Source organism: Aspergillus heteromorphus (genome assembly GCF_003184545.1).
Source record: "Aspergillus heteromorphus CBS 117.55 chromosome Unknown BO70scaffold_23, whole genome shotgun sequence".
Classification (NCBI taxonomy): Eukaryota; Fungi; Ascomycota; class Eurotiomycetes; order Eurotiales; family Aspergillaceae; genus Aspergillus; species Aspergillus heteromorphus.
In genome coordinates this window covers 442205-464436 of record NW_020290428.1, presented here as the reverse complement: position 1 = coordinate 464436, position 22232 = coordinate 442205, and the positions used below count along the sequence as shown (strand labels likewise).

The window sequence follows — 22232 nt, the reverse complement described above, 5'->3', positions numbered from 1 at the left end:
CGCCGACGCCTCAAGCTCATCATCATCTCCCCATTCCAGTTTCCCCCCAAACCTCGCTCGATTCCTCTCCCCTCTCACATCCCATACCACCAACAGATCACATCAACTAGCAAGATACCGACACAATGCCCTCCCCCCACCACAAACTCATGCGCACCTGCCTCTCCCTCGCCGAGCGATCTCCCCCGCGCCCAACCAACTTCCGCGTCGGCGCCCTCCTCCTCTCCCGCGCCGACCCCCCTCCCTCCCGGACTACTCGGTCGACGATCAGCTCCTCTCCAGCGGCTACACAATGGAACTCGCCGGTAACACGCATGCCGAGCAATGCTGTCTGTCGAACTACGCGGCCGTCCACGGCGTCCCGGACGACCGCATCGCCGAGGTCCTCCCCGCCACCCCGGGCCGCAAGCTCGTCATGTACGTGACCATGGAGCCGTGCGGGAAGCGGCTCTCGGGCAATCTGCCCTGCGTGCAGCGGATTATCCAGACGCGCGCTGGCGGGCGTCCCGGCATCCAAAAGGTGTATTTCGGGGTGAAGGAGCCCGGCACGTTTGTGGGGCAGTCCGAGGGGTGTCGCTTGCTGACGGAGGCGGGGATCGAGTGGGAGGTCGTGCAGGGCCTCGAGAGGGAGATTCTGATGGTTGCTACGGCGGGACATGAGAATTCGGACGAGGAGGTCAGGGTGGCTATGGAGGGGGTCGAGACGAATATTGTTGATGTTAGTGATGAGGAGAGGAGGAGGCAGGATCTTTTGCCGAGGAACCCGAAGAAGAGGATGATGGAGGTGTAATTGCTGCTTGCGTTGCATTGGGGAAGGGGGAGAGGTGGCTTGGATACCGCTGGCGGTTTGGGGTTTCCCCCCCCCCCCCCCCTGGGATTGAGTCCTGGGTTGAGATGGGATATTGGGATAGCAGTCTGTGTGTTGCGGAAGCATATGTCTGGAACTGCTAGAGCTAATTCTATATGTGTTTCTCCGTGTCGGTTTGCCTGCCATATGGGTGTTCCCTAGTGATAAAGGTACATAAGACATAAGAATACATACGTGTGAGTGAGCAAGCAGACACACCTAATCCCACTGACAGTAAGAAATCATATCCATTCCCGAGGTATACATCCCACCAACTGACATATACCACACCACTAGCGCAGTACATACCCAACCCAACCATTCCATAATGATTTACCCTCTTAAAAAAAATCTTCGCAATTCCCAAATAGGGTATATTATCAGCGTAAAGAACCCCCCCCCCTTCCTTTTTTCATCATCCAAACCTGATAGTAAGGATGCATGTCAGACGTCACCTCCTGCTGCTTCCCCGCCACCATCACCTCAAAGTCTCACTTATGTGCCCCGCTCAGACTTCAAAAACCAATAAGAAGTCAGTGTGGCCGAGTGGTTAAGGCGATAGACTAGAAATCTATTGGGTTCGCCCGCACAGGTTCGAGTCCTGTCGCTGACGATCTTTTTGCGTTTTGCCATCTGTTTGGATGGCGCATTTATGGGGGTATTGTTTCGCGGCATTTTCCATTTTTAAATATTTTTTAGTATAAGGCATACTTTCAAAGTAAATCATCACATGCTATATATCTTTTCAACCAAGCCAAGAATATTTAAATATCTTTATACCGAGATTCTATAATATGATTAAACTATCATCAAATTACCCCCACCATATCTCAAAACCCAATCCTTCTTTCTTTCTGCAACGAAATGCAAGATCCTCCCGGTCCGACTCCGGCTGGCCGGTTATCTAACCCTAACTCTATCTAGCATCGAACGTTAGCGTGTTCCGTCCGAGCTGCCGACTCCACACACCCACTAGTCGCCCATGGCTCATAGACCCTAGTATTTTGCTAATTTCCATCAACAGTCAGTGTGGCCGAGTGGTTAAGGCGATAGACTAGAAATCTATTGGGTTCGCCCGCACAGGTTCGAGTCCTGTCGCTGACGTTTCTTTTTTGCTTTTCATCTTTGTCTGCAGCGGGGAGGGATGCGGATGCTTTTTGGGCTGGTGTTCATGGCATGCCGGTATATATATACCATTTATATTCACAGCAAGAGTCCAACCTATATAGTACTGGTACTAGACTGATGTACGCAGACTCGGACTCGGATTTCTTTATTGTTATGTTTATTTTTTTTTGAACTTGCAATCAGCTGTAGGGTTCAAACGCCACTGGCGTAGTAATAATGCAGAACAGAGTCACGACGTAAAACAGGAAGTAACAGACATGATGCAAGCTTGCCCAATGTAAACAGCGAATACACACCGAGATCGATCCAGATATTACCTCTCTTGCTTAGGAATACCCACGCCCTTGAACCACATAACAGGGTGTCTAGATCTGGGTTAGAGACCCCGCGGGGCATTTGCAGACTAATTCGCTAGCATGGCCAGACCCAATAGACATGCATCTCCCAAACAGATTAAACCTGGATATAGTGCATCCATTCTGATAAACTATCACATACGACCATAGGGTGTGGAGAACAGGGCTTCCCGTCCGCTCAGCCGTACTTAAGCCACACGCCGGGAGGTTAGTAGTTGGGTGGGTGACCACCAGCGAATCCCTTCTGTTGTATGTTTTTTTGGCCGTTTCTCTCGCTATATTTCCTATAATTTTGATCAAGAATGAAGGTCGTGGGTGGGTGGTGTTGATAGTTGTTTCTTAAAGTGTGAGAATATAGTTAAAATGCCCCTGTCGCGGGTGTGTTACTCGAGATCCCGGCCTCTGCCTGCGGTGGCGTTGGTGACACAGATCTAACTAATAAATGCTTTCATACCGGCTGTCGAAGTGCAGGGGTGTTTTCAGCTCGGTGATGAATTTGATGTAGTCTTGACCTGCCGATGCTGGTTTATTCCTGGGGGAACAACGTTGACCACGCCTTCTGGTCTGTTGCTTTCTATCCTGTCCACCTGCGTGACCAATATCCCCTGCGAGGCGAGATACGAGGGACTGAGTGCCGGGGGGGGGACTATACGTCGAAGGTAATGTTGGCCGCCGTGCTCAGGTTCATATTTTCCGCAACAATGGCGAGGTATTTCACATCCCATCTCATCGGACACCTACTACCCAGTGAGGCCTTCAACACAGTGAGACAGAGGAATAGAGAGAAAATATAAACTTTCGACCTGAAAACATTCGTCTCTGATCTCACATATTGGGCAAGTCTGAAAGGGAAAGCGCAGGACCCGAATCGGCTAGGGAGATCCACTCCTTCCTTCGTTCCAGTAAGAAATAACCACAGTATTCTGTGTAGCAATTCCAAGAAATATGCCATCGCCTCCAATCTGACAGATTGGGCAAGCCCGGTAAGGCAGCGCCGGACCCCGAATCGGCCAGGGAGACTCCCCCCCCCCTTTTCTTTGAATCATAACAATCCCCAATGGTCTCTGTATACAATACAATTCCAAGAGATATGAGCCGTCTTGTCTCCAGAATCTTGGCCGTTAGAGTTCTTTGTATGATAGGCTTGCAAGTGCCCTATAGAATGCCCTAGCGTCTATACATATTGCGGTGGGCACCAAAGTATCGATGGAACATGAGAAATGGCACTGAGCGAATACTATGCTCTTGCGATGCGAGCCATAATGATAATGCTCGTCCATAGTGCTGCAGCCCAGGTCCAGCATGAGTAGATACATATATACATGCAGAGGCATATGGAAGGATCGTAAATCGGGATGAACAATTCTGTGGATTCTCATGTCCTGTATGTCGGTTGAGCATTGAGCCTTGAAGCCATATGCAGCATAGTATCGATGATACAGGAGCATAGTATGCACAATAAATAGGACAGTAAGTGTGTCTGACCAGAAGCGTGGCTCGTTATCCCATGGCGTATAGCCCAGAAGTCGGATCATCGCAAGAAGACCGCCACCGTATCTCGGCGGAATAGTTGGTTTGACCCTGCGTTAGACATTTGGAACAGCAAGACTCCGAAGCCATTTATTGTCCCCAGGGACGAGTGTTTCCTCTGCCATGTATGTATACACATGCGCGGATGATATAATCCAATCCCGACTCTAAATGGAAGCTTGGGCTCAATTCAGGTGGTATCAGCAGCGCCCGATCAAGATACTTGCCCATGGAACAAGCCATGGCAAGAGGCCAACGCGCGGCCAAGCTCTGATAACGCCCAGCATTTCACGTTCACAAGACTTGGGATTTGCAGCCAATTATTCGATGTGGCTAGATTCTGCCGTACCAGAGTATACTGTATCTCTTTATTGGCCGTAAGCATTCGCTTCAGGCACAGTCGAAGCCGTGAGCCGATACCATTCCAGTCAGAGTGCGTGATATCGTACGGTCGGCCAAGGACTGTATAGTTGCTTCCGCGGTTGAAATATTAGAGGAAAAAACCCTCAGCTAGGGTTCCTTAGAATTCTTTTGAAGGCGACATCTTCGGCTTCAGGAGGTATTTATATGGCAGTATACCTCGCATAATCCCGGTATTCCGATATATGCGGACCGGTGATTTCAGGCAAACAAGGCATATCGAAGTCCTGATTACTCGGGGACTAGAACGCTGCAGGCCACACTACTAACGAGCGTGAAAAAAAATTGCCGACGAAAAATTGAGACGACGATGACGATGACCCAAATATCCCGCCCTGCTCCTAAAAACGCCAACGGCAGACCATCACGAACTCGCAGTCGAGTTCGGTGGGGCTGCAGGTGATGAACGCATTCTTTGAGTGTTCATGCTGCTCATTCATATAGATTAGCCCATACCTAGATGGGGTCGTGTGTATCAAGTGGGAGATTCGAGTCCCGGAACGACCCTGTGATGCGATATACCACTCGTCATATGCGACCGCCTAGCAGGACTGGCAAGCGCCTCCTGTCCCAATTCATACAAAGCCGATAAGTCCGTGGTATAGTGAAGTCGAGCGCGATACATCGCTCAATCGACTAAAGAAAATAAGACAGGTGGCTCATATTGTTCTTCAAACCCCCCTAAGACCGCTAAGCGGCAATAAGATGTCGCATAAAGCAGCAATTCGGCATACGCCTGATAAATGACACCGATTCCATAGTAGTCTGGTTTTTATACCAGTGATACTTCATCAACAAGGCAGATATAAACGATCCCTCTGCATCAAGGCGCGTGCAATTCGTCATGCCACGGTGGTACGGAAAAGGCCGCAATTCTGGAGAGATTGTTCGGCCTCCAACAAGTGAAAGCAGCAACTCATTGGCTTTCTCGCCGATGCTTGGACATTTACCAGGGCCCGGTCTATGGCCCGAAGATTTGTTGAAAGCAAAAAGTCTGCTAGTCAATATCGGGGTCCTTGGTATAAGTATGGCGCAGCATGACTTCACTGGTCTGTGCCGTACGTTCCGACTGGCCGTCGGTTTGAGGGTGGTATGCCGTAGAGTAAAGCCAGGCGATCTTCAACGCCTGAAAATACAATTCCAAAGGCCGCTCAGAAGATAGGAGTATCTGCCTGATATAACAACATTGGGAGACTGCGATCGTGTGGCTGGAAGTAAGCGACCAAGCACTCATCCTAACTCCCAGAGAACCAAGTTGACTTTCCAGGCATGAAACGATCCATGTACCATGCAATGCCACCAGTTCGTTGGATGACCTGGTGTTGGAGAAACAGTGGGATCTGCATGGTTTGCAACACGATGCGGGCGAGTTCTTTTGCCCAGATAAACGATTTAAGCGCGTGAGCTGCTCTTTCGGGGTATTTTCATTCGGCTGCATACCATGGAGGTATATTCCTGAGGACTCGTACAAGTGGCTCTCCAATGTTCTTTACCTCCGCGGCCCATTTTTGCCATTTCTGCAGACACGGTGGCCGCCATCTCGCTGCTCCTCTCGTCTGCCATCTTTGCAGTTGGTTGAAAATGGAGGACTGGTCGTGGCATGCTTCCAATTGGAGGTCGACAGCTCCTCGACCTGGATCCCCGGATTCCAAAATGATAAAATGATACCAGCCGCACACTGAGCCGAAGCTGTTTTTGATATCTGCGGTCGGTAGCTAAAAACTTCCGTGACTTTCAGTCTTCCATGTTTGTGGTATTGGAAGCCAACGAATATGAACATTTTAATGGGCGTTTCTATGTGCTGCAAAGGTTCCGCCCGGCCAAAAACATCAAAAAACGACAACAGTCGGATTTGAACCGACGCCTCCGAAGAGAATAGATTTCTAGTCTATCGCCTTAGACCGCTCGGCCATATTGTCTTGTGATGATTACTAAGATCAATTGCGACATATCAGCCGGGTTACTTGGTTGCTTCTTGAAGGCCAAGACGGTGTGGTGTGTATTTCTCTCGATGTCCGCTTCGTGATGTCAGGAAACTGCCCGGGGTTAATCTCCTAGGTTAAGAACCAATCACCCACCAGCGATCGTGTCCGCTCGAGGTGGAATGATGGCAAGCTTTTGTGAGTCTAGCGTCAACAAAGGGGGACAAAAGGTGATAACCCCGTCAAACAAAAGGGACCAGTTCGGAGATGGCAGAGTAGCACCTGCAGGCCGCTGGCATGGTTATTCACCGGTTCATAATGGCCATCGTCCATATCCGGACAAAATTGTTTCGCCACTCTATAGCTCGGTTAATGCTATAGAACGGTGGCACCACGGACATCTGCCCCGTCTCTTGTGTAATATCCCCCACTGCTACATAGTAGCGCAAGTTTCATGAGGACGGGGGCGAGGTTGAACTCCATTTGTCCAATGTGTTTTGTCCGGTTAGCCCGGCCGACCATTTGGGCCTCAGTTGTGGCAATATTAGCAGTGCCCGATCAATAAACTGGCTCTGAAACCAGCCATTTCGGGCATGGCACCGTAGTATGATCGGGTCAAGGCCAACGCGCGGTCAAGTTCTGATAGTGTCCATGACTTCAAACTCGGAAGACTCGGGATTCGAGGCCATGAGTTTCGGGGAGAGCAGCGTGATGGAAAGAGGGCCGCCTGGTGGCCGCGGCCGAGAATCGTTTTGATGGCGTGGCCCTTTGCATATAACCCGCGCGAAGGGTCCGTTGACGACAGACGTGGATGGGCTGTCGCCTTCAGCCTTGTCGGATGTGTCGACATGAGATAATTGGGAGGCGGCTTTAGGAGGTGAGCATGGTATTCAATGCCGCATCGTCAGCACTGCTTGTTCGCGTTGACATTGGCCACGGGTGTCTAGGAATTGAGCGCCATATGTCCAGGCCCGATGTGCACTCAGAACAGCAGTCAAAATTGGTTAAATTGTCTTGGATTTGTCCGTATAATAGTTAGATGCCCCCCTTTGCAAATCGAAGGCGAATTGTAAACAATAATCGGCCACCACTTCTATAGAAAGAGACCCATCTCTTATAGTGTGTAGATGGGTGTGTGAGTTGGCCTGCGCTCTTTTCCTTTGCAAGAATGACCCATTGAGCAATTGCTGCTGTTCATGGCCTTCTTTGTTCTGGGTGAACCTGGGTGAACCACAAGGCGAAGTATCCAGCATGTTCCGAATCGCGAGTACATCCAAAAAGATCGGTCCCAGACCCAACCCAGCATCTTTCATAGCTAGAGTTCAACCAGCGACGATTGCACAATCGAGTAGACGACGAGTAGTTGTGTTGTTGACGCTTCGGCAACGCAGGACAAAAAAAACAAAAATAAACGTCAGCGACAGGACTCGAACCTGTGCGGGCGAACCCAATAGATTTCTAGTCTATCGCCTTAACCACTCGGCCACACTGACTTGATGTGTAATCAAGTCAAAATTGTGTATATGAGCGGTTGACTGTCTGTCAACAGTGTGTTGCATATAACATTGTTCCTTAGATCAGGCCTGTCCTCCAGGCTCTTCCCCAATAAATGAGCGGCGTAGATACGCACCGGGGCAAGAATTCGGTCTCGCTCTTTGACCGTGTTCTACTCCGTAGATCGTATTCCTATTGCTGTCTTGTGGCATATTTTTTATTGCGGATCATTTCTGTGTCGTATTGAGGAAGAAGAATCATTCGAGTCACTCGTACAACTGTAATGAACATGTCTGCTCCGGAGCACGATAAATATAGCTCTTGAGCTTGGAATAAATTGACGATATAGCCCAGACAGATACATGCTCGACTGAGCAACAGCGTCGAGTGGCAGTAGAAAGTGTCGTGAATCTGTATCTATAGCGAAACCTGCTGCCAGCCATGGGTCAGGAAGAGGAAAGAGTCTTGCATACGGGGAAAAATGGACTGTTTCTATACCCTATGGTGTCAGATACAACTGTCCATGGTGTGCTTGGTCGCAGACCTTCGGTACTCTATCTGGAGTATCGCATTTGTAGGAAGGCGGTTCAAGTCCAGGAATGTGTATATATTGTATGACAGGCTCAGAAGCTAGGCATAAGGTATAGAGGTTAATCAAGACATGGGTCAATATTATATCGCTCAATATAAGCATGAAGGGCTCGATGGTGTATATAAGTGAGAATATCATATCCCACCTAATGTCATTAAGAAGAGATGATGAGAGAGGAAAGAGGAAGAGAAGAGAGGAAGGAGGGGGAGGGCGTATTTAAGCGCCGGCCAGACCCGTTTCGTGAATTATCGTCAACATCGTGAATCCAGCCCGTTCCACTTCCGTGACTGGATTGAGGGGTAAATGCCGTAAAGAGCGGCGTGAATTAAGCGGCGTGAAGTTGTAGGGGTTTGCCAGCTTACAGCAAGTTAACAGGGTTACGCTGTTGGATAGTGCGTATTGGCTCTTTATCATACTGATTATTTCTAATTTTCAGTTTTACTTATTCATTTGTACTTGGCTATATGTTTCATGATTATTCCAACTTAGACCAACTTCTAGGCAGAAAAAGCAGACTGAAAGAAAGTCGGCCTGGCAGCAATATCTGAAGCCCAGTAAAGAGAATGCTAGGAAGTTAGCCACGGGGTATATGCATGAAAGGAGAATATCGATCCTTGTTCCTCTCAGTATGAGAGGGGCTAGTCTCTTTCATCTCGTACCAACGTGCATCCCGCATAATGTGTCCCTTATGGCTGCATTATGCAGCAGCTCTATCAGACCTTAGCTCCCAGTTTACCATCCTGAGAGAGCTAGTGTACAATGACAGTAGTGTTCCGAATGATTGTTCCCTGTTATTGACATCCAAAGGCCTTCGGGTACCCCTACCTACATAGAGGTGCAGTAGGCCCACAATCAAGGATGTGGTTTCCATATCAGAAGGGCGGTTGGCGCGGCAGAAGCGGTGGGCTCAATGAACTCGCGGCATTGCCACAGACCACTGGCCCGTCGGAAGTATGTACACGAGGCCAAATTGACACTACCTGCAAGAGGAAGAGTACGTTAGTAGAAGATCAACCAACAGGAGTGGGAATAAACAAGCAATCGACCACCGGCCATTAGATGTATATAGACGAAGGTATGCGTGGCAATGCTTGGAGGATAAAGCAGAGTGCTTGTCCCCCAGTCGACTCTCAATCCAGCTCAAACTGATGAGCTTTGCATTGCTTGCAAGTCGCAGTGGCGCCATCTTCTCTATTCCCCGAGGGACGACCTCCATATGCGGAGGACACGAAAAAAAGCAACCAGTCGGTGAAGCCAATCGACCTCAGGATTATCTTCCCTGTCTCGCCATGAGCGACTAGATCGAAATCCAGATGATCGCCATCGCAGGTGCCTGGTGTCCGTCAGCGACAGCGACGATCTCGTTGGGGGGTGGAGAAGAGCTGCAGTTCCCCGAAATCCAAAACCCCCCCCCCCCGGGTTTTAGTGCCTCACCCCGCATCATCATCAGTCATGCAGCTGCCATCCTCAACTACCCACACCACCTCTCCCCAATCATCCATACCCGCGTCTCACGCAGTGGATTCTCATTTCCTGCGCGCTTGAAGCCTTTCCCGGCCAACACCGGCTTATACCGGGTATCAACCAGGCATTCCCTGATCGCATGGCCGATGACGTCGACCACTGCGGAACCACGCGATCGATCGATCCCCCTGCAATAAATAACGACGCCCACTGAACCCCATTCCACGGACGAACCCCCTCCTTATTCCTGCCAATTCCCTCAATCCAGCAGAACGAAAGGGTAAAAAAAATGCCGTGGTCCATCGTTCTCCCCCAGGCGATCTTCGCCAACCCCCTCCTATCCGTGGTGACGCCCATCACCACCGGAACTCTGATCGGCATCCAGACCAACCGTGAGTTTTGCGGGCCCCTTTTCGCGTGAGAATCCAGATCCGATCGAGAGTAATCCTTCTAACCCATCTCATCTTATCTCAACCTAGGCCAAGCCAAGACGAAGCAGGTTTACAGCACGCTCAAGAAACCGCCCTTGTACCCGCCCCCTTGGGTGTTCGCGCCCGTCTGGACCATCCTCTATGGCATGATGGGGTTCGCGGCGCATCATGCCACGGTGTCCGGGTCGATTAATACGTACGCGTCTTCGACCATCCTGCAGGATTGGGCGGCCAGTTCGCAGGCGCTGTATACCTCGCAGCTGATGCTGAACTACCTGTGGATGCCCCTGTTCTTTGGGCTGCGCAAGCCGGGCTGGGCGCTGGCGGATATCTTGCTGCTGGGGGGGAATGTTGCGGTGCTGATGCACTCGTGGTGGAAGCATGATCGCGTGGCGTTCTGGCTGATGGCGCCGTATGCGGCGTGGTTGGGCTTTGCGACTTACCTGAATGCTGGGGTGGGGGTGTTGAATGGATGGACGATTGGGGGTCGGAAGAAGGAGGAGTGATTGTTGGATTGGTGGAAGGTCGACCCTCACACACTGTCATACCTATGGAGGTGTTTCTTTTTTTTCGGAGTTTATTTCCTGGTCAGGGATTCTGCTGGACATGATTACTGCTGCTACTTTCAACCGAAGTATATATCTGAATCTGATCCACCCAGCTGGTGGCTATCTAAGTGAATTTGTGCAATTTCTTCCAAAGCAAATTGAAATATCCAAATACAAAACAAATGATCTCTATTCACACCTTACTGCCATAAGAAATATCATTTATTCTTCTCCATGCAAGCCCACAACAGAGCACCTTATCACCACACGTACCCACGTGACCGATAAGCACGACCCCAACTTTCCCCTCACCAACAACCAAACCGCCATTCAGAATAGTAATCCCATCCACCAGCAATTCCCCCTTCCAATCCACTGGCACCCGCCACCCACCACTCACCACGCCATGAAAATGGTCCCATGGCGACAGCAGACGACAATGACCTCACCTTCTACCCGGCATACTGCTTCAAGGCATCCCCCACCCACTTCACCTGGGTGAAGATGGCGGCCATCGACGTGCTGAAATTGAAGAGGCGGGCGGGATATGGTAACCCCCCCCCCCCCCCCCCTTCCCCCCTTGACTCCAATACACACACCTACACACCCTACAACACCGAAACCACTCCCCAGACCACTCCCCACAACCACAATTCCCATACCCCCGACCCCCACCCCCAAACCGCAAACTAACACCCCACCCCCAAACAGACCAATCCACCTACTTCTACAAAAACCACCCCATCCAACACATCTCTATCCTGGGGCTAATAACCGCACGCACCGAACTCGCGCGCCGAACGATCCTCACAATGGACGATAGCAGCGGCGCCACGATCGAGATAGTGGTGTTGAAAGCCACCTCACCACCCAACCCCTCGAGCTCCCACAACCCCAATCCCAACCACAACCACATCTCCAGCACAACCCACCTCCCCCTCGACATAACCGCCCTACACCCAGGCACCCTGACCCAAATCAAAGCGACAATCAGCACCTTCCGGTCCACAAACCAACTGAACGTGGAGCGGGTGTTCGCGGTGCGGGACACGAACGCGGAGATGCGGTTCGTGGATCAGCGGAGCCGGACGCTGGTGGATGTGCTGTGCGTGCCGTGGGTGGTGGGGGCGGGGGAGATGGAGAGGCTGCGGGTCGAGGCCGAGGAGGAGGAGGAGAGGGTGGTGGAGGAGCAGGAGCGGTTGAGGAGGCGGCAGAAGAGGAAGTTGGAGAGGGAGGAGAGGGATTGGAGAAGGATTATGCGTGACTGGGAGAGGGAGAGGGAGAGGGAGAGGGAGAGGGAGAGGGAAGTAGAGGGGGGATGATATAGATCTTGAGGAGTGGGTGGGTGGGTGTGGGGTGTATGTTTATGAGTATGAGTATGAGTATGTATGAATATGTATGACTACGGGGAGGGGATGATGAGGGAGTATATACGACGTATTGTTATTATCATGCAGCGATTGACAGGTTAATATACGTGCTATGCCCGAAAGCCAAAGCCGAAGCCAGAGAAGCCAATAGCTGCGACTGTATTAATGATACAAAGTAGGGTAAATAAGGTACGTAGAACATAACCCAAACCCCCAAGTCTTATAGGCTCATCCCCAAGTCGCATAGACTCGTTCATTGCACGCAGAAAAACAGAGGACGTAATCATATCATCATCATGGAAATAATATGCGCGGTGGGTCATAGAACACCAGACACAAGACAAAGAAAGAAAACGGCAGCAAGAAGCCAAAAAGTGAGATAACAATGAAGCGCTATCGTCAGGTCATAACTCGTACATGGATATCTCATTTCCATCGTGGAAAGCATCATACTACCACTACCAAACAAACAAACAAAAAAAGACTGTGCCGGGGCCAAGAATAATAAATCAATCAATCACCGGTAGCCATACGTCTTATAATCATGTCCGGTGCTGCCGGAGCCAGAGCCGGAACCGATGGCTCCGCGGTAGTAATCCTCGTCACCACCCCAGCTGCTGCGCTTGCGCTCCTTGTCTCGGTCGTGGAAGGAATCGTACAGCCTTGGTTCGTCGCTCTTATGATCGAGGGTATAATGTCGGCGACGGTCTTCGATGATGTCTCCTGGAGAAACGGCGGAGGAATAATAGTCTCCGTCAGACAGCCCGGGGTATCGAGAGCTGCTGCCGTGACCGAGAAGGTCGCTCTCGGAGTGTCGGTAGTCGCCGCCTGTATTGAACCCCCGCACCGGACTTCGCGAGCGTCCAAAGGTCGTTGTGGGACGCTGGGATCCGCCGGTGCCAGTGCGGATGTGGTGGGGATCGTGGCTGTATGTCTCCGGCACTCGTGACGCAGACAAGGTCGGACTGTCGTGAGGAGCAGAACCCGTCGTGGAGGCCGCATGTCGGTGACTGGACGACCCGGCCTCGTCATAAACCTTGCCGCCTCCAACCTGTGCCGAGTATGGCTTCCTCTGGCGTTCAATTGGGCGCGACGGTATCTCTTTGTCGTCGTCATCGACAACGGCGGACGAGGACCCGCTATAGTAAGGCTGGCGATCACGCTCGCCCATTGAACGAGTTGAGTCGACCGAGCTCACAGAGGCCTTGTGCACAGACTGCTTGTGTCGCTTTGCAGCGACCTGTTTCAGGTCCTCCTCGGTGATTGGGGGCAGGTCAACCCCACAATGTTTGATTATGAACTGATCGACATCTTCTCTCACAGAGAGAATGGGTGTGTCGGGGAACAATCGACGAGGAATTTCCTTGGGAAACCTTTCTTTCCTGTTGTCGGGGTTGCTAATAGGCATGTTCAACACTGCCTTCTGCAAGCGCTCATACTCCTTCTCGGGATGAGCCTGGATCATCAAGGTTGCCCATCGCTCGAAGCCGCGAGGCGTCAGGCCTGGGATATCTGGTCTCTCGTCCAGCTTGTTTTGCACGAGATGATGTTCCGCCTCCACCTCTCGGTATAGCCTTGAGATTGAAGATGTACGATCGTCAAATATGTCTAAGTCACCGGTCAGCAAGGTTTCTAACGAATGAGATCTATTGCTGACCTTTCCATGGATAGGGATCCGACGACACGCTTGTATCTTCGTAAAACTTTTGCAACTTGTCCGGGGTCACAACCAGGGTATTTCCTGGAGCATAGTTCTCAATCTAAAAGAAATGATTAGCAAGTCTCCAATGCTCCTGGTCTCGAGGCTGCACCTACCAAATGAACTGCGATTCCTCGCAGGAACTGGCCAAGCCTCTCTGTTGGCTTTCCATCCTCAAAAAGTTTGCCCCATATCTTCTCCAGTGTAGTCATTTCCGTCACCGTGGCTTCCCTAGACGGTGGCTTTGGTCGAGACTCCATATTCTGGCTGTGGCAGCTGGCCTGGCTTGCTGGTGATCCTCGTCTCTCCTCTGCATGGCCCACAGATGGTCCGGGAAACAGATGGGGACTGCTAGGATGCACAGGGGGCGGCACTGGCGGCTGGTACTCAACGTTGTCCTGGGGTATCTTTGGCGGCGGCGGAGGGGACGCTTGTGGCCTCATCGGGGAGTAGAGCGATTCCCCGTGCATGGGAGCTGTAGCCTGAGGGGCCCATTGCGTAGGCGGCGGCTGTGGGGATAACTGTTGATCGCTTGGTATGTTGTCCAGCCCAGTAGCTTTCAGCTGCTGTATAACTGTTGCAGTTATCTGAGAAACGACCTCCGGAGACAGGTAGGCCGGAGAGTCAGCCTGGTGGAAGGCTGAGTTGACAGCCTCGTTTATCCGTCCTGTCGGCGGTGGTGGTGGCTGCTGCTGCTGCTGCTGCTGCCACGGAGCTGCCTCGTACGAGGGCTGTGGATAGTAGCCAGCCGGGGAAGACGATGGCGGCGGGGCTGAAGCCTGGGGCATACTGAGTTGGTCGGACCCATATTGTGATGGGTATGGAGGGGTGTAAGACGAGGCGCGGTTCTCATTGGGGTTGAACTGCGAGTATGTGCTGGGGCTGTTGGAGAAGCTGTTGTAAGCCATCGGGACCGCGGGAGAGGCGCAAGAGGCCGGATGAATAATGATTGCCCTGCTCTAGAACGAGCGCAATGATGATCAATGCCGGGCCTATAGATAAAATATTGGGATGGGAGCCGAGAGGATAAGCTATAAATAGAGGTTGGGAAAAATGGAGACGTGGTAGTGTTATTCCAGTGGGAAGAGCACGATTGTTCTTCAAGAGAAGAAAGGAGTGGAAACAAAGGTCAGGCAGAGGCGAGGGGCGATGGAGGGGCTGGCAGAGCGGATGGTGAAACCGTCCGTGTAGCGAGGTGGACTGGCCGGACTCGACTGGCCTGGCCTGGCACTCTGTTGCGCAACAACAACAGCAGCGAAGAAAGTGTGAGGCCAAGAACCAAGGACCAAGACCAAGAACAAGAACCTCCAAAAAAAAGAGGTGTGGCAGCTCCGGTGGGTCGTCGGGTGTGGTCCCTTTGCAGGGGAGAGGAAGGAAGAAGAAACGAGGATGAAAGGATGGCTGCCATTTGAGCTCCCGCGCGGACCGGAACATACGTCATGTCTGGCCGGGTTGCTGATTCGCCCGGCCTGCGGGGAAACGCTGGCCGTACCTCTTTGGACTTCTTCATTCCCCAACACGCGTCTATACTCTATGCGTTAATATTCAGCTACCCAGAGATTCTTCACTTTCGTCCCGGGAACCGGACGATCCCAGCGTACCAAGATCGTGGCATCCACGGTTGACCGTGCGGGTAGCGGGCTATGTCCTTGGGACGGCAGGATCATGATCCAGAGATTGTTAGAAACGATATCGCTAATACAGTAGTTGCATCATAGCCTCCCGTCTTCTCCAAGCAACTATCTTAGTACAATCAATCGATGATTACCAGCAGACTGCGGCCATCGCAGAAATAGAAAAAGGACCAGAAGGAACAAATTGGATCAGAAAAGAGTCTCCCCAGCCAGTCTCTCAACGGGGTGTCCTCGGCACTTGACCGTTTCTCAAAGATACTCGTCGAGCTCGTTGACATTATCCTCCTCCTCACAATCAAGAGCCTGACCGATGGGCTCAGGGACGCTCATGTTCGGGGCCTCGTTCTTCTCGTAGCGGGCGCCCTGGCAAAATTATCATTATTACCCGGGCTACTACCACCACTACTTCGCTCGAGAACTTACCTTGATTTTGGCGAATCGAGGCTCCTTCTTCGGTACACTGAGGGCAAAGCTGGTATTCTTGCGCGAGGGTATGCTCTTCACTCCCCAGGCTCCCCATCCACTGTGGACCGAACCTGTGTCCTCAGACTCCGCGACCTCCACGTGGACGGTTCGTTGGCGAGCCGTTCCATGCTCGGGGTGAAACGCGTTAAAGGTGCGCGGTTTGCCCTTGCTGGCTTGGTTTTCCTGACGTTCGCCCTCCACCCAGACACCACCCCCGATAGACTGTAGGTCGTCGTCGTCGTCATCATCATCATCGTCATCATCGTGGCTGGAGACAGAAGGGGCATCGTCTGCGTTGAGGAGGTTGGCTTCATCCAGAGGATTGGAGCCTGTCTGACTCTTCAAAGGCGTCAGTACTCAGACCACGATTTCTGTACATTTTATCGTGGCACAAACAGCAGTAGCAGAGTTGGCAGCTTTTTCGCCTTTAGCAATGAGCTTCGAATCCTCGCCGCCGAGAGGATCCGCCTCAGCGTGCTTCTGGACACAGTTCAGGCATCTCTGGCCGGAAGCCAGTCGTTAGAACTCCTATCCATACGTAGGTGTTCAAACCTACCGCATCGTCACGCTCCTGGCGCTGGTTCTTAGCAAAGTCCTCCATGCTCTTGATCTGGTCACACAGGGAGCACTTCATCTCCGAAAGACTTCCGCCAGTGCAGTCCCGGCATCTTGCAACTCCACTGGTAGTGGCACGAGCTCCCTGAACCACTATCGCGTTGCGTAAGGCGTCCAACTGACGGTTCGAAAAGCCGGTCCTGCTTCGAAACTTCTTGCAAGTACCGCACTTGATCCTGGGCTCTATTAGTCGTCCTGTAGAGCTGAATCGGAAAGCTACTTACTTATCCGGAAGTGTGACATTCTCCAGCCTGGAGTGATGTCAGTAAACCCAGACGAGAGTGCATCAAGTAAGTGACTGACTGTCTCTTGATAGACTGGCTGTAGCCTCCAGAGTAAGCGCTGCGGGGGCCGGAGTTTATCCTGCCTGAATACATTGCCTCGCTGCCTTGATGCAGAAAGAATCGCGGAGAGGGGAACGCGTCAACTGAGCGAACGAAAGCTGCTAGATGAGCGAGGGGAGATTCCGCAGGCGAGGGAAGAATGGTGAAGGAAGAAGGAGAAGGAGAAGGACTTTCTTCACTCTTAAGTATCAGTCAACGCCTCGCCTGTTTACCTCCTGTCACCATGGCACCCCGACCAGGATACACTGGTCTCAGTGAATATGAGAGTCTAGAGCAGTGAATCCCCAAGACCACCTTCAGATAGTAGTGTAGTAAAGATGTCACCGAGTAGCGGTCACCAGGTAGGATCCAAGACAACCGGTGAAGGCTAGGCAAAACAGCGGAGAGGTAGAAGTGAGTGAAGGTATTCCGGTCTCGCGCTCTTGACTGGATAGTCCGATTCTAGAAGGAAGTCAGATTTCGCTGGGCTTCCAGCAGTGGAGCGGCAACCGACATACAAAGTACACATACTGCCAAAGACAAGTCCTGAGGGCTGCAAACGCCGCCGTTCTAGCTGGTTCTCTCCTCTGAGTCGCCATGTTTGGGTTCTACAACCATCCCGGATGGAAACACAGCCGTTTGCTCCTGACAGCCACCGCCCCTTATCATTGAACCATTGTCCATGGCAAATAGGCAGCAATGCCGATGTAGTGCCTATCCTTGCCACGAGTTGCAACGGTAACCGTTTTCTTCAAACCAACCTCACGGAACACTCAGAGTCCGGCCAGTTTGCTTGTCATGTCAGAGAGACATGACACGACAATCGCACGTTCGAGAGGAATCGGGCCTCGTTCGAGCCGCAAGCACACAACGCCATGAGGAACATACCTATAGTACAGCAGGCGCAATGACGTAGGAGGAGAAGTATCAGATGAACAGATCCAAAACACGAGAAAAAGTAAAAAAAGGAAAAAGAAATAAGCCGTAAGGTATGCTCTGTAACTCGTACTGTGGCGAAGAGAAAAGCAAAGACCAAGCCGCAATGACAGACAAAGAAATTATGTGTGCTGCGCCCCTTTACAAACTCCTAGATTTGCCGAGCTGGAGAATCACCTTGGTGTTGAGCGCCATCTATACAGTAAGTGGTAGTACTTTAGTACCGTCTTGCCAAACCCCCTCTCCCCCCTTCTCATTCGAATGGGTTCCTGGACATCATAATCTACGTCTTTTTCGGAGAAAAAAAAAATAAGAAAAAAAAGGCGAAGAGGGGAGATCTGGCATACATCTTCGCGGGAGGGATGCAGTCACCCTCAGACTACTGCAAGGCCAGACGGTCAACCCGGCAATCATGTCTCGTTTCTGCGTCCAGACCTGTCCGATGATCCATTACCATTGGCTAATCACCAAGGATCCCTCTTTTTTAAAATCGACTTGATCCAAAGGAGGGGTCTACACAGCATCCACTGTGCGGCAGTGCGGTGGCTCCTCTGTCCGCAGGAGCAGAGTCATATGGATCATCATCAGGATGGAGACCGGAGACTGCATGTCCGTGTCGAACTGGACTGTCGATGCAAGCAAGTCGCACCCTATCTACTCTGGACTCCATAGCCGGTATCTCTCCCGTACCTGCCTAAGCCCATATCCGGGTACTTTTGGTCACTCCCGCGGATCTCAAGGACCAGAGCACTGGAATTATTAATCTGGAGCTCTAGTGGCGTTCCAGAAGCATGTCTAGCCGTCTTTGCTGCAGGGAATGCTTTGTTGATCCTCCACGGTGGTCCGTAGTCCGTACTCAGATAGTCGACGATGAGCAAGCACCTCATCACTCCATAGTATTATGGGTTGGATTTGATTGCCAGACTGCGGTAGTTTGCCCGTTGCAACGGCTCTTTAATCGACGATGAATGCCGTTCGATACGACAAGCTGCTTCCGCTAGACAGACAGCCGACCGGAGCGGTCTGTCTCGGTCTCCTGATCCTGCTCGCTCTCTTCCGTTTCCCATGAATCCCCTCAATCCTTCTGGAATGCTCTTGGAAACCGACGGCTTCGATAGCTGCCTCCATAGTAGCATGGCTTAGCACGGCTAAGAAATCCTTGGGAAGCCTTATGGAGTATGGGTAGGCAGACCGGAGCAGCTAGCGCGATATGGCAGGAAAGTCGAGCAGATGATTCGGCTGTTGGGTTACGGATTCGTTTGGGGGGGGAGCCCCGTCCGGTCCTCACCATCTGGCTGCGCGCGACACGACTGGGCAGGGAGGCAGACCGACCCATCGCCGGGTCTGTCGGGTAGCGGGGACGGGCCTCACGCCGAGTGGGGGTCCGCATTCCCCGGGCGTCCGGTGCAATCAGCAGGTCCACTGAATATCCGTATGCGGTCCACTGGCGGCCTCCCGGTGGAGGAAAACGGACTCCACTGCTGGGGCTTCTCAATAACGATGGTCTGGTAGCTCAGACGGCCGGCGGTCCACTAGGGCAATTGGCTCCGACTTCTGATCGTCCCAATTTGGTTCGGTCGGGGCCCAGCTCCAGTCGTCTAGTGCTCCGGTCCCAGTCGCGCACCCGTTCCCCCTTCTGCGCTGGTGCCCGAAAACTTTCCAAGAAACGCCATCATTATTGGCCTCCCCCGGTCTCACAAGGTTTTCGGTCCTTTGTTGTGAAGTTGTGACTAACACCGGTCGGATGCACAAACGCGTGAAGCGAAAGGGGAAGAATTAGATAACGGAAATAAAAGGGTGATGACCAAGAAAGCACTACTGTACAGTGTACAGTGCACAAAGTACAAACAGAGAGAGGGCGTTGGATAGCCCCGGGCAGGCAGTTGTTTCTCCGTGGGAAAAGGGAAAGAAAGGGAAAGGGAAAGGGGACATGTCATTTCGGCAGGATTACGAGTCATGGGGTGGTCCGACAACCAACTGCCCGTCAACCTCTCTGTTTGTTTTGGCCCTGGTCTTTCTTCTTGTCGCGTCCACGACAGCAAGGGAAAGAAGAAGACCAACAACTGAGAACTGAGAAATAAGAAGAAACACGAAGAACGGCACGGAACAGAAGGGCCAAAAGACGGTGACTGTGTCTTGCGACGACTCTCGACATAGTAACTATGGAGTACAACCGAAGCATGATGGCGGTCAAGTGACACAAGCGGTGACCGGCCCATAGACCCCTTTTTGGCATCATGTATGGCCTGTCATCAAAACCGGAAAACACACCGAAATCGACGGCTTGGACGCTGTCCATGGATCATACGCGTCTTGGGGGTCTTGGGTCCAGGCAGGACCATCTTCGAGACATGGCTTCTCCGTCCATGACCCATCACCCGCCACCGTGACAGGTATCTAGTCAGTAGCACTCCGTAAGGCGTGGACACTGGACAGCCCTCAATTTCCAGATCTGGAAGTCGGAGGTTGGTAGGTACGCAACTGGTCGGTACGGTATGTGAGATGATCATCACTCTAGCATCATGATGATGTGTCGCTTGATTTAAGCTATGGCACTCCAGGAGCCTAATACTGGTGATTACTCTGCTCCTTCACTGCCTCGAAAGCGATTAGTGGTGGCATCTTATCATGAGATCGGCCCTGGTCACCCCACATGGCAAGAGCGAGCTCGGTAGAGGTTTGGGAGAATGGCACTATCTGGTAGACTATCTATGGGGTATACCAGACCGAGAGACTCAAGAATTGGCGCAATCGGTGGCAAACCTGTCGCAAATAGATCGAAAATGTCGGTAGCTGTGGTAACAACAGCAAGCAAAAGCACCGTCGAGCAGGTACCTAGGCATCTACCGGACGGAGTACATTGGACAGGATCACAATCCTACTGGACAGACTAATCTGATCTCGCAGATGTAGGGATAAACCTTGCTTGATGTATGAAGAGTCCATACTTATGTACCTCCGTACTGAGGACTACTGGAGCAGAGCTTCAACTCAATCAATGTAATGAATAATGCCTCCGCCAGTATGCAGCAGCCACCATGACCCCGTACTTTCAGCCTTGCCTTCTGCTCCTGCTTATGGGGTAGCCCCTCGATTGTTTATTAAGATCCGAGCGATTTTCATGCAAGCCTCTGGATTTAGGTGCGCCTTGATAACTTCGATGTGATGCATATGCAGTAGATTTCCTAATCCACCCTGGCGCAGTATATGGGGAAGCGCAGATATCCATCGCCCGGAGAACTCCCACGGAGTATGCTTTGTTTAGATTGTTTATTGAGCCAAATACCTAAGTACTCACTATCTCCGTATTTATCTATCATATCCACTGGAAGTGAGTCATTGTAGCAGGTGCATAGCCATCATGCTCGACGGAGTACTCCGTCCTCCGTCCTGTCTTGTTGAAGAATCAGTCAGTCAGTCAGTCAGTCAGTCAATCAAGCACAAGTACGAAGTCGGTAGGTCAATCCGACGTCTTTACTTACCCCTCTCGGCCATCCTACTCTAGGTGTTCCTTCTAAAAACATTTGTTTTTCGGACTTTCTATTTTTTCCCCATTATTTTTTTTTTTTCAGTTCCATATCGCCTCCTCGGCTGAAGCGCCAAATAATCTAATCGCTGAAACAAGTGACGCCAGTCCTACCGGTATCTCCGGACCCAATGAAGCAGTCAATTTCACTCACGCATCCTTACTGTTTCAACCACCGATAAGTGACACACATGTAGGTAGATTATCAAGGGAGTGTGCCCTGTGCCCAGTCCACTTGCCCGCTGGCATGGCATGCACTGGGAGGGGCAGGGCAGGTATGCACGCCACATCTCTATCCGCTATCTATCTATCGAGTATCGACACCGGGCTAGCATTTCGGACTTGGGTCACAGTCGGCCGCCTCGATTTTGTGAAAATCAGTCAGTCGTTGCAGTGAGTGGGAGAGAGTGGGTATCGAGTTAGTACCTTAGTAGCGTAAAGCGTTGCCATGTTGGCGGTCAGCCACCCAAGCAACACATTGGACTACGGAAGTACGGGGAACATAGACTACTTACATGTCCAGCCACTGTTGGCCGGAGCCGTTGTGGTTTAAGACAGCAGATGATGGGATGAACTGAACTATCCACAGATCCTCCCTGATAACAACTTGCATGAACTGTAAACCAGTCCACGGCACCCACACAAAGCCTGGACTGTACTCCATCGTCCCGTGGACCCGACTCACCTCACCTCACCTCACCTCACCTCACTCACCTCCATTCTGGCGCGGGTCTGTCACTGCCAAAACGGGCGGCAGATATCTACTATGGCTGGCTCGGCTGCCGCCCATTGACACTCATATATCAGCAAGGAAGAATCTTAATTCCAATCTTGATCCGTGTGCAGTAAACCCCTCCCGTGATGATGTAGATGAGGTAATGCGGACATCACATGTAACCACTAGCAATTCCCCCTACTAAAGGTTAAAGGAT

The 22232-nt window shown here is 51.6% G+C and overlaps 10 protein-coding genes and 4 non-coding genes across 14 annotated transcripts; 6 read left to right on the top strand and 8 right to left on the bottom strand.

The window, feature by feature from the left end:
* Nucleotides 1-63: 63 nt before the first annotated feature.
* BO70DRAFT_364400 (putative DRAP deaminase) lies at nucleotides 64-871 on the top strand. Its single transcript, XM_025543800.1, has 2 exons — nucleotides 64-206; nucleotides 272-871. The coding sequence occupies exons 1-2, from the start codon at nucleotides 126-128 to the stop codon at nucleotides 788-790; spliced, it is 600 nt and encodes a 199-aa protein (XP_025397081.1). The 5' UTR covers nucleotides 64-125; the 3' UTR covers nucleotides 791-871.
* A 508-nt stretch (nucleotides 872-1379) lies between these two features.
* BO70DRAFT_t247 lies at nucleotides 1380-1460 on the top strand. The gene has a single exon. It is a non-coding gene; the product is annotated as a tRNA-Ser (tRNA).
* A 410-nt stretch (nucleotides 1461-1870) lies between these two features.
* On the top strand, nucleotides 1871-1951 carry BO70DRAFT_t248. The gene has a single exon. It is a non-coding gene; the product is annotated as a tRNA-Ser (tRNA).
* A 4167-nt stretch (nucleotides 1952-6118) lies between these two features.
* Nucleotides 6119-6200, bottom strand: BO70DRAFT_t241. The gene has a single exon. It is a non-coding gene; the product is annotated as a tRNA-Ser (tRNA).
* Nucleotides 6201-7615: 1415 nt separating this feature from the next.
* BO70DRAFT_t240 lies at nucleotides 7616-7696 on the bottom strand. Its single transcript has one exon. It is a non-coding gene; the product is annotated as a tRNA-Ser (tRNA).
* Nucleotides 7697-9475: 1779 nt separating this feature from the next.
* On the top strand, nucleotides 9476-10079 carry BO70DRAFT_106901 (uncharacterized protein). The gene has a single exon (XM_025537844.1). It carries the CDS (start codon nucleotides 9603-9605, stop codon nucleotides 9948-9950), a length of 348 nt encoding a protein of 115 aa, XP_025397080.1. The 5' UTR covers nucleotides 9476-9602; the 3' UTR covers nucleotides 9951-10079.
* On the top strand, nucleotides 10036-10866 carry BO70DRAFT_364395 (TspO/MBR family protein). The gene is made up of 2 exons (XM_025543799.1): nucleotides 10036-10145; nucleotides 10233-10866. Exons 1-2 carry the CDS (start codon nucleotides 10043-10045, stop codon nucleotides 10688-10690), a joined length of 561 nt encoding a protein of 186 aa, XP_025397079.1. The 5' UTR covers nucleotides 10036-10042; the 3' UTR covers nucleotides 10691-10866.
* Nucleotides 10867-10873: 7 nt separating this feature from the next.
* BO70DRAFT_381493 (OB-fold domain-containing protein) lies at nucleotides 10874-12054 on the top strand (the record flags this gene model as incomplete). The annotated part of the gene is made up of 2 exons (XM_025545473.1): nucleotides 10874-11282; nucleotides 11366-12054. The coding sequence occupies exons 1-2, from the start codon at nucleotides 11153-11155 to the stop codon at nucleotides 12052-12054; spliced, it is 819 nt and encodes a 272-aa protein (XP_025397078.1). The 5' UTR covers nucleotides 10874-11152.
* A 112-nt stretch (nucleotides 12055-12166) lies between these two features.
* BO70DRAFT_106827 (uncharacterized protein) lies at nucleotides 12167-12522 on the bottom strand. The gene has a single exon (XM_025537843.1). The coding sequence runs from the start codon at nucleotides 12423-12425 to the stop codon at nucleotides 12213-12215; it is 213 nt and encodes a 70-aa protein (XP_025397077.1). The 5' UTR covers nucleotides 12426-12522; the 3' UTR covers nucleotides 12167-12212.
* On the bottom strand, nucleotides 12173-15138 carry BO70DRAFT_364394 (uncharacterized protein). Its single transcript, XM_025543798.1, has 3 exons — nucleotides 13918-15138; nucleotides 13760-13862; nucleotides 12173-13710 (listed from the first exon to the last, which is right to left on the bottom strand). The coding sequence occupies exons 1-3, from the start codon at nucleotides 14707-14709 to the stop codon at nucleotides 12620-12622; spliced, it is 1986 nt and encodes a 661-aa protein (XP_025397076.1). The 5' UTR covers nucleotides 14710-15138; the 3' UTR covers nucleotides 12173-12619.
* On the bottom strand, nucleotides 14820-15275 carry BO70DRAFT_106825 (uncharacterized protein). The gene has a single exon (XM_025537842.1). The coding sequence runs from the start codon at nucleotides 15240-15242 to the stop codon at nucleotides 14931-14933; it is 312 nt and encodes a 103-aa protein (XP_025397075.1). The 5' UTR covers nucleotides 15243-15275; the 3' UTR covers nucleotides 14820-14930.
* Nucleotides 15276-15684: 409 nt separating this feature from the next.
* Nucleotides 15685-16892, bottom strand: BO70DRAFT_398744 (uncharacterized protein; the record flags this gene model as incomplete). The annotated part of the gene is made up of 6 exons (XM_025546810.1): nucleotides 15685-15798; nucleotides 15859-16239; nucleotides 16297-16401; nucleotides 16457-16691; nucleotides 16740-16766; nucleotides 16819-16892. 6 exons carry the CDS (start codon nucleotides 16890-16892, stop codon nucleotides 15685-15687), a joined length of 936 nt encoding a protein of 311 aa, XP_025397074.1.
* A 1863-nt stretch (nucleotides 16893-18755) lies between these two features.
* BO70DRAFT_106504 (uncharacterized protein) lies at nucleotides 18756-19334 on the bottom strand. The gene has a single exon (XM_025537841.1). It carries the CDS (start codon nucleotides 19162-19164, stop codon nucleotides 18850-18852), a length of 315 nt encoding a protein of 104 aa, XP_025397073.1. The 5' UTR covers nucleotides 19165-19334; the 3' UTR covers nucleotides 18756-18849.
* On the bottom strand, nucleotides 19335-20227 carry BO70DRAFT_106503 (uncharacterized protein). Its single transcript, XM_025537840.1, has one exon. The coding sequence runs from the start codon at nucleotides 19991-19993 to the stop codon at nucleotides 19505-19507; it is 489 nt and encodes a 162-aa protein (XP_025397072.1). The 5' UTR covers nucleotides 19994-20227; the 3' UTR covers nucleotides 19335-19504.
* Between the last annotated feature and the right edge of the window lie 2005 nt (nucleotides 20228-22232).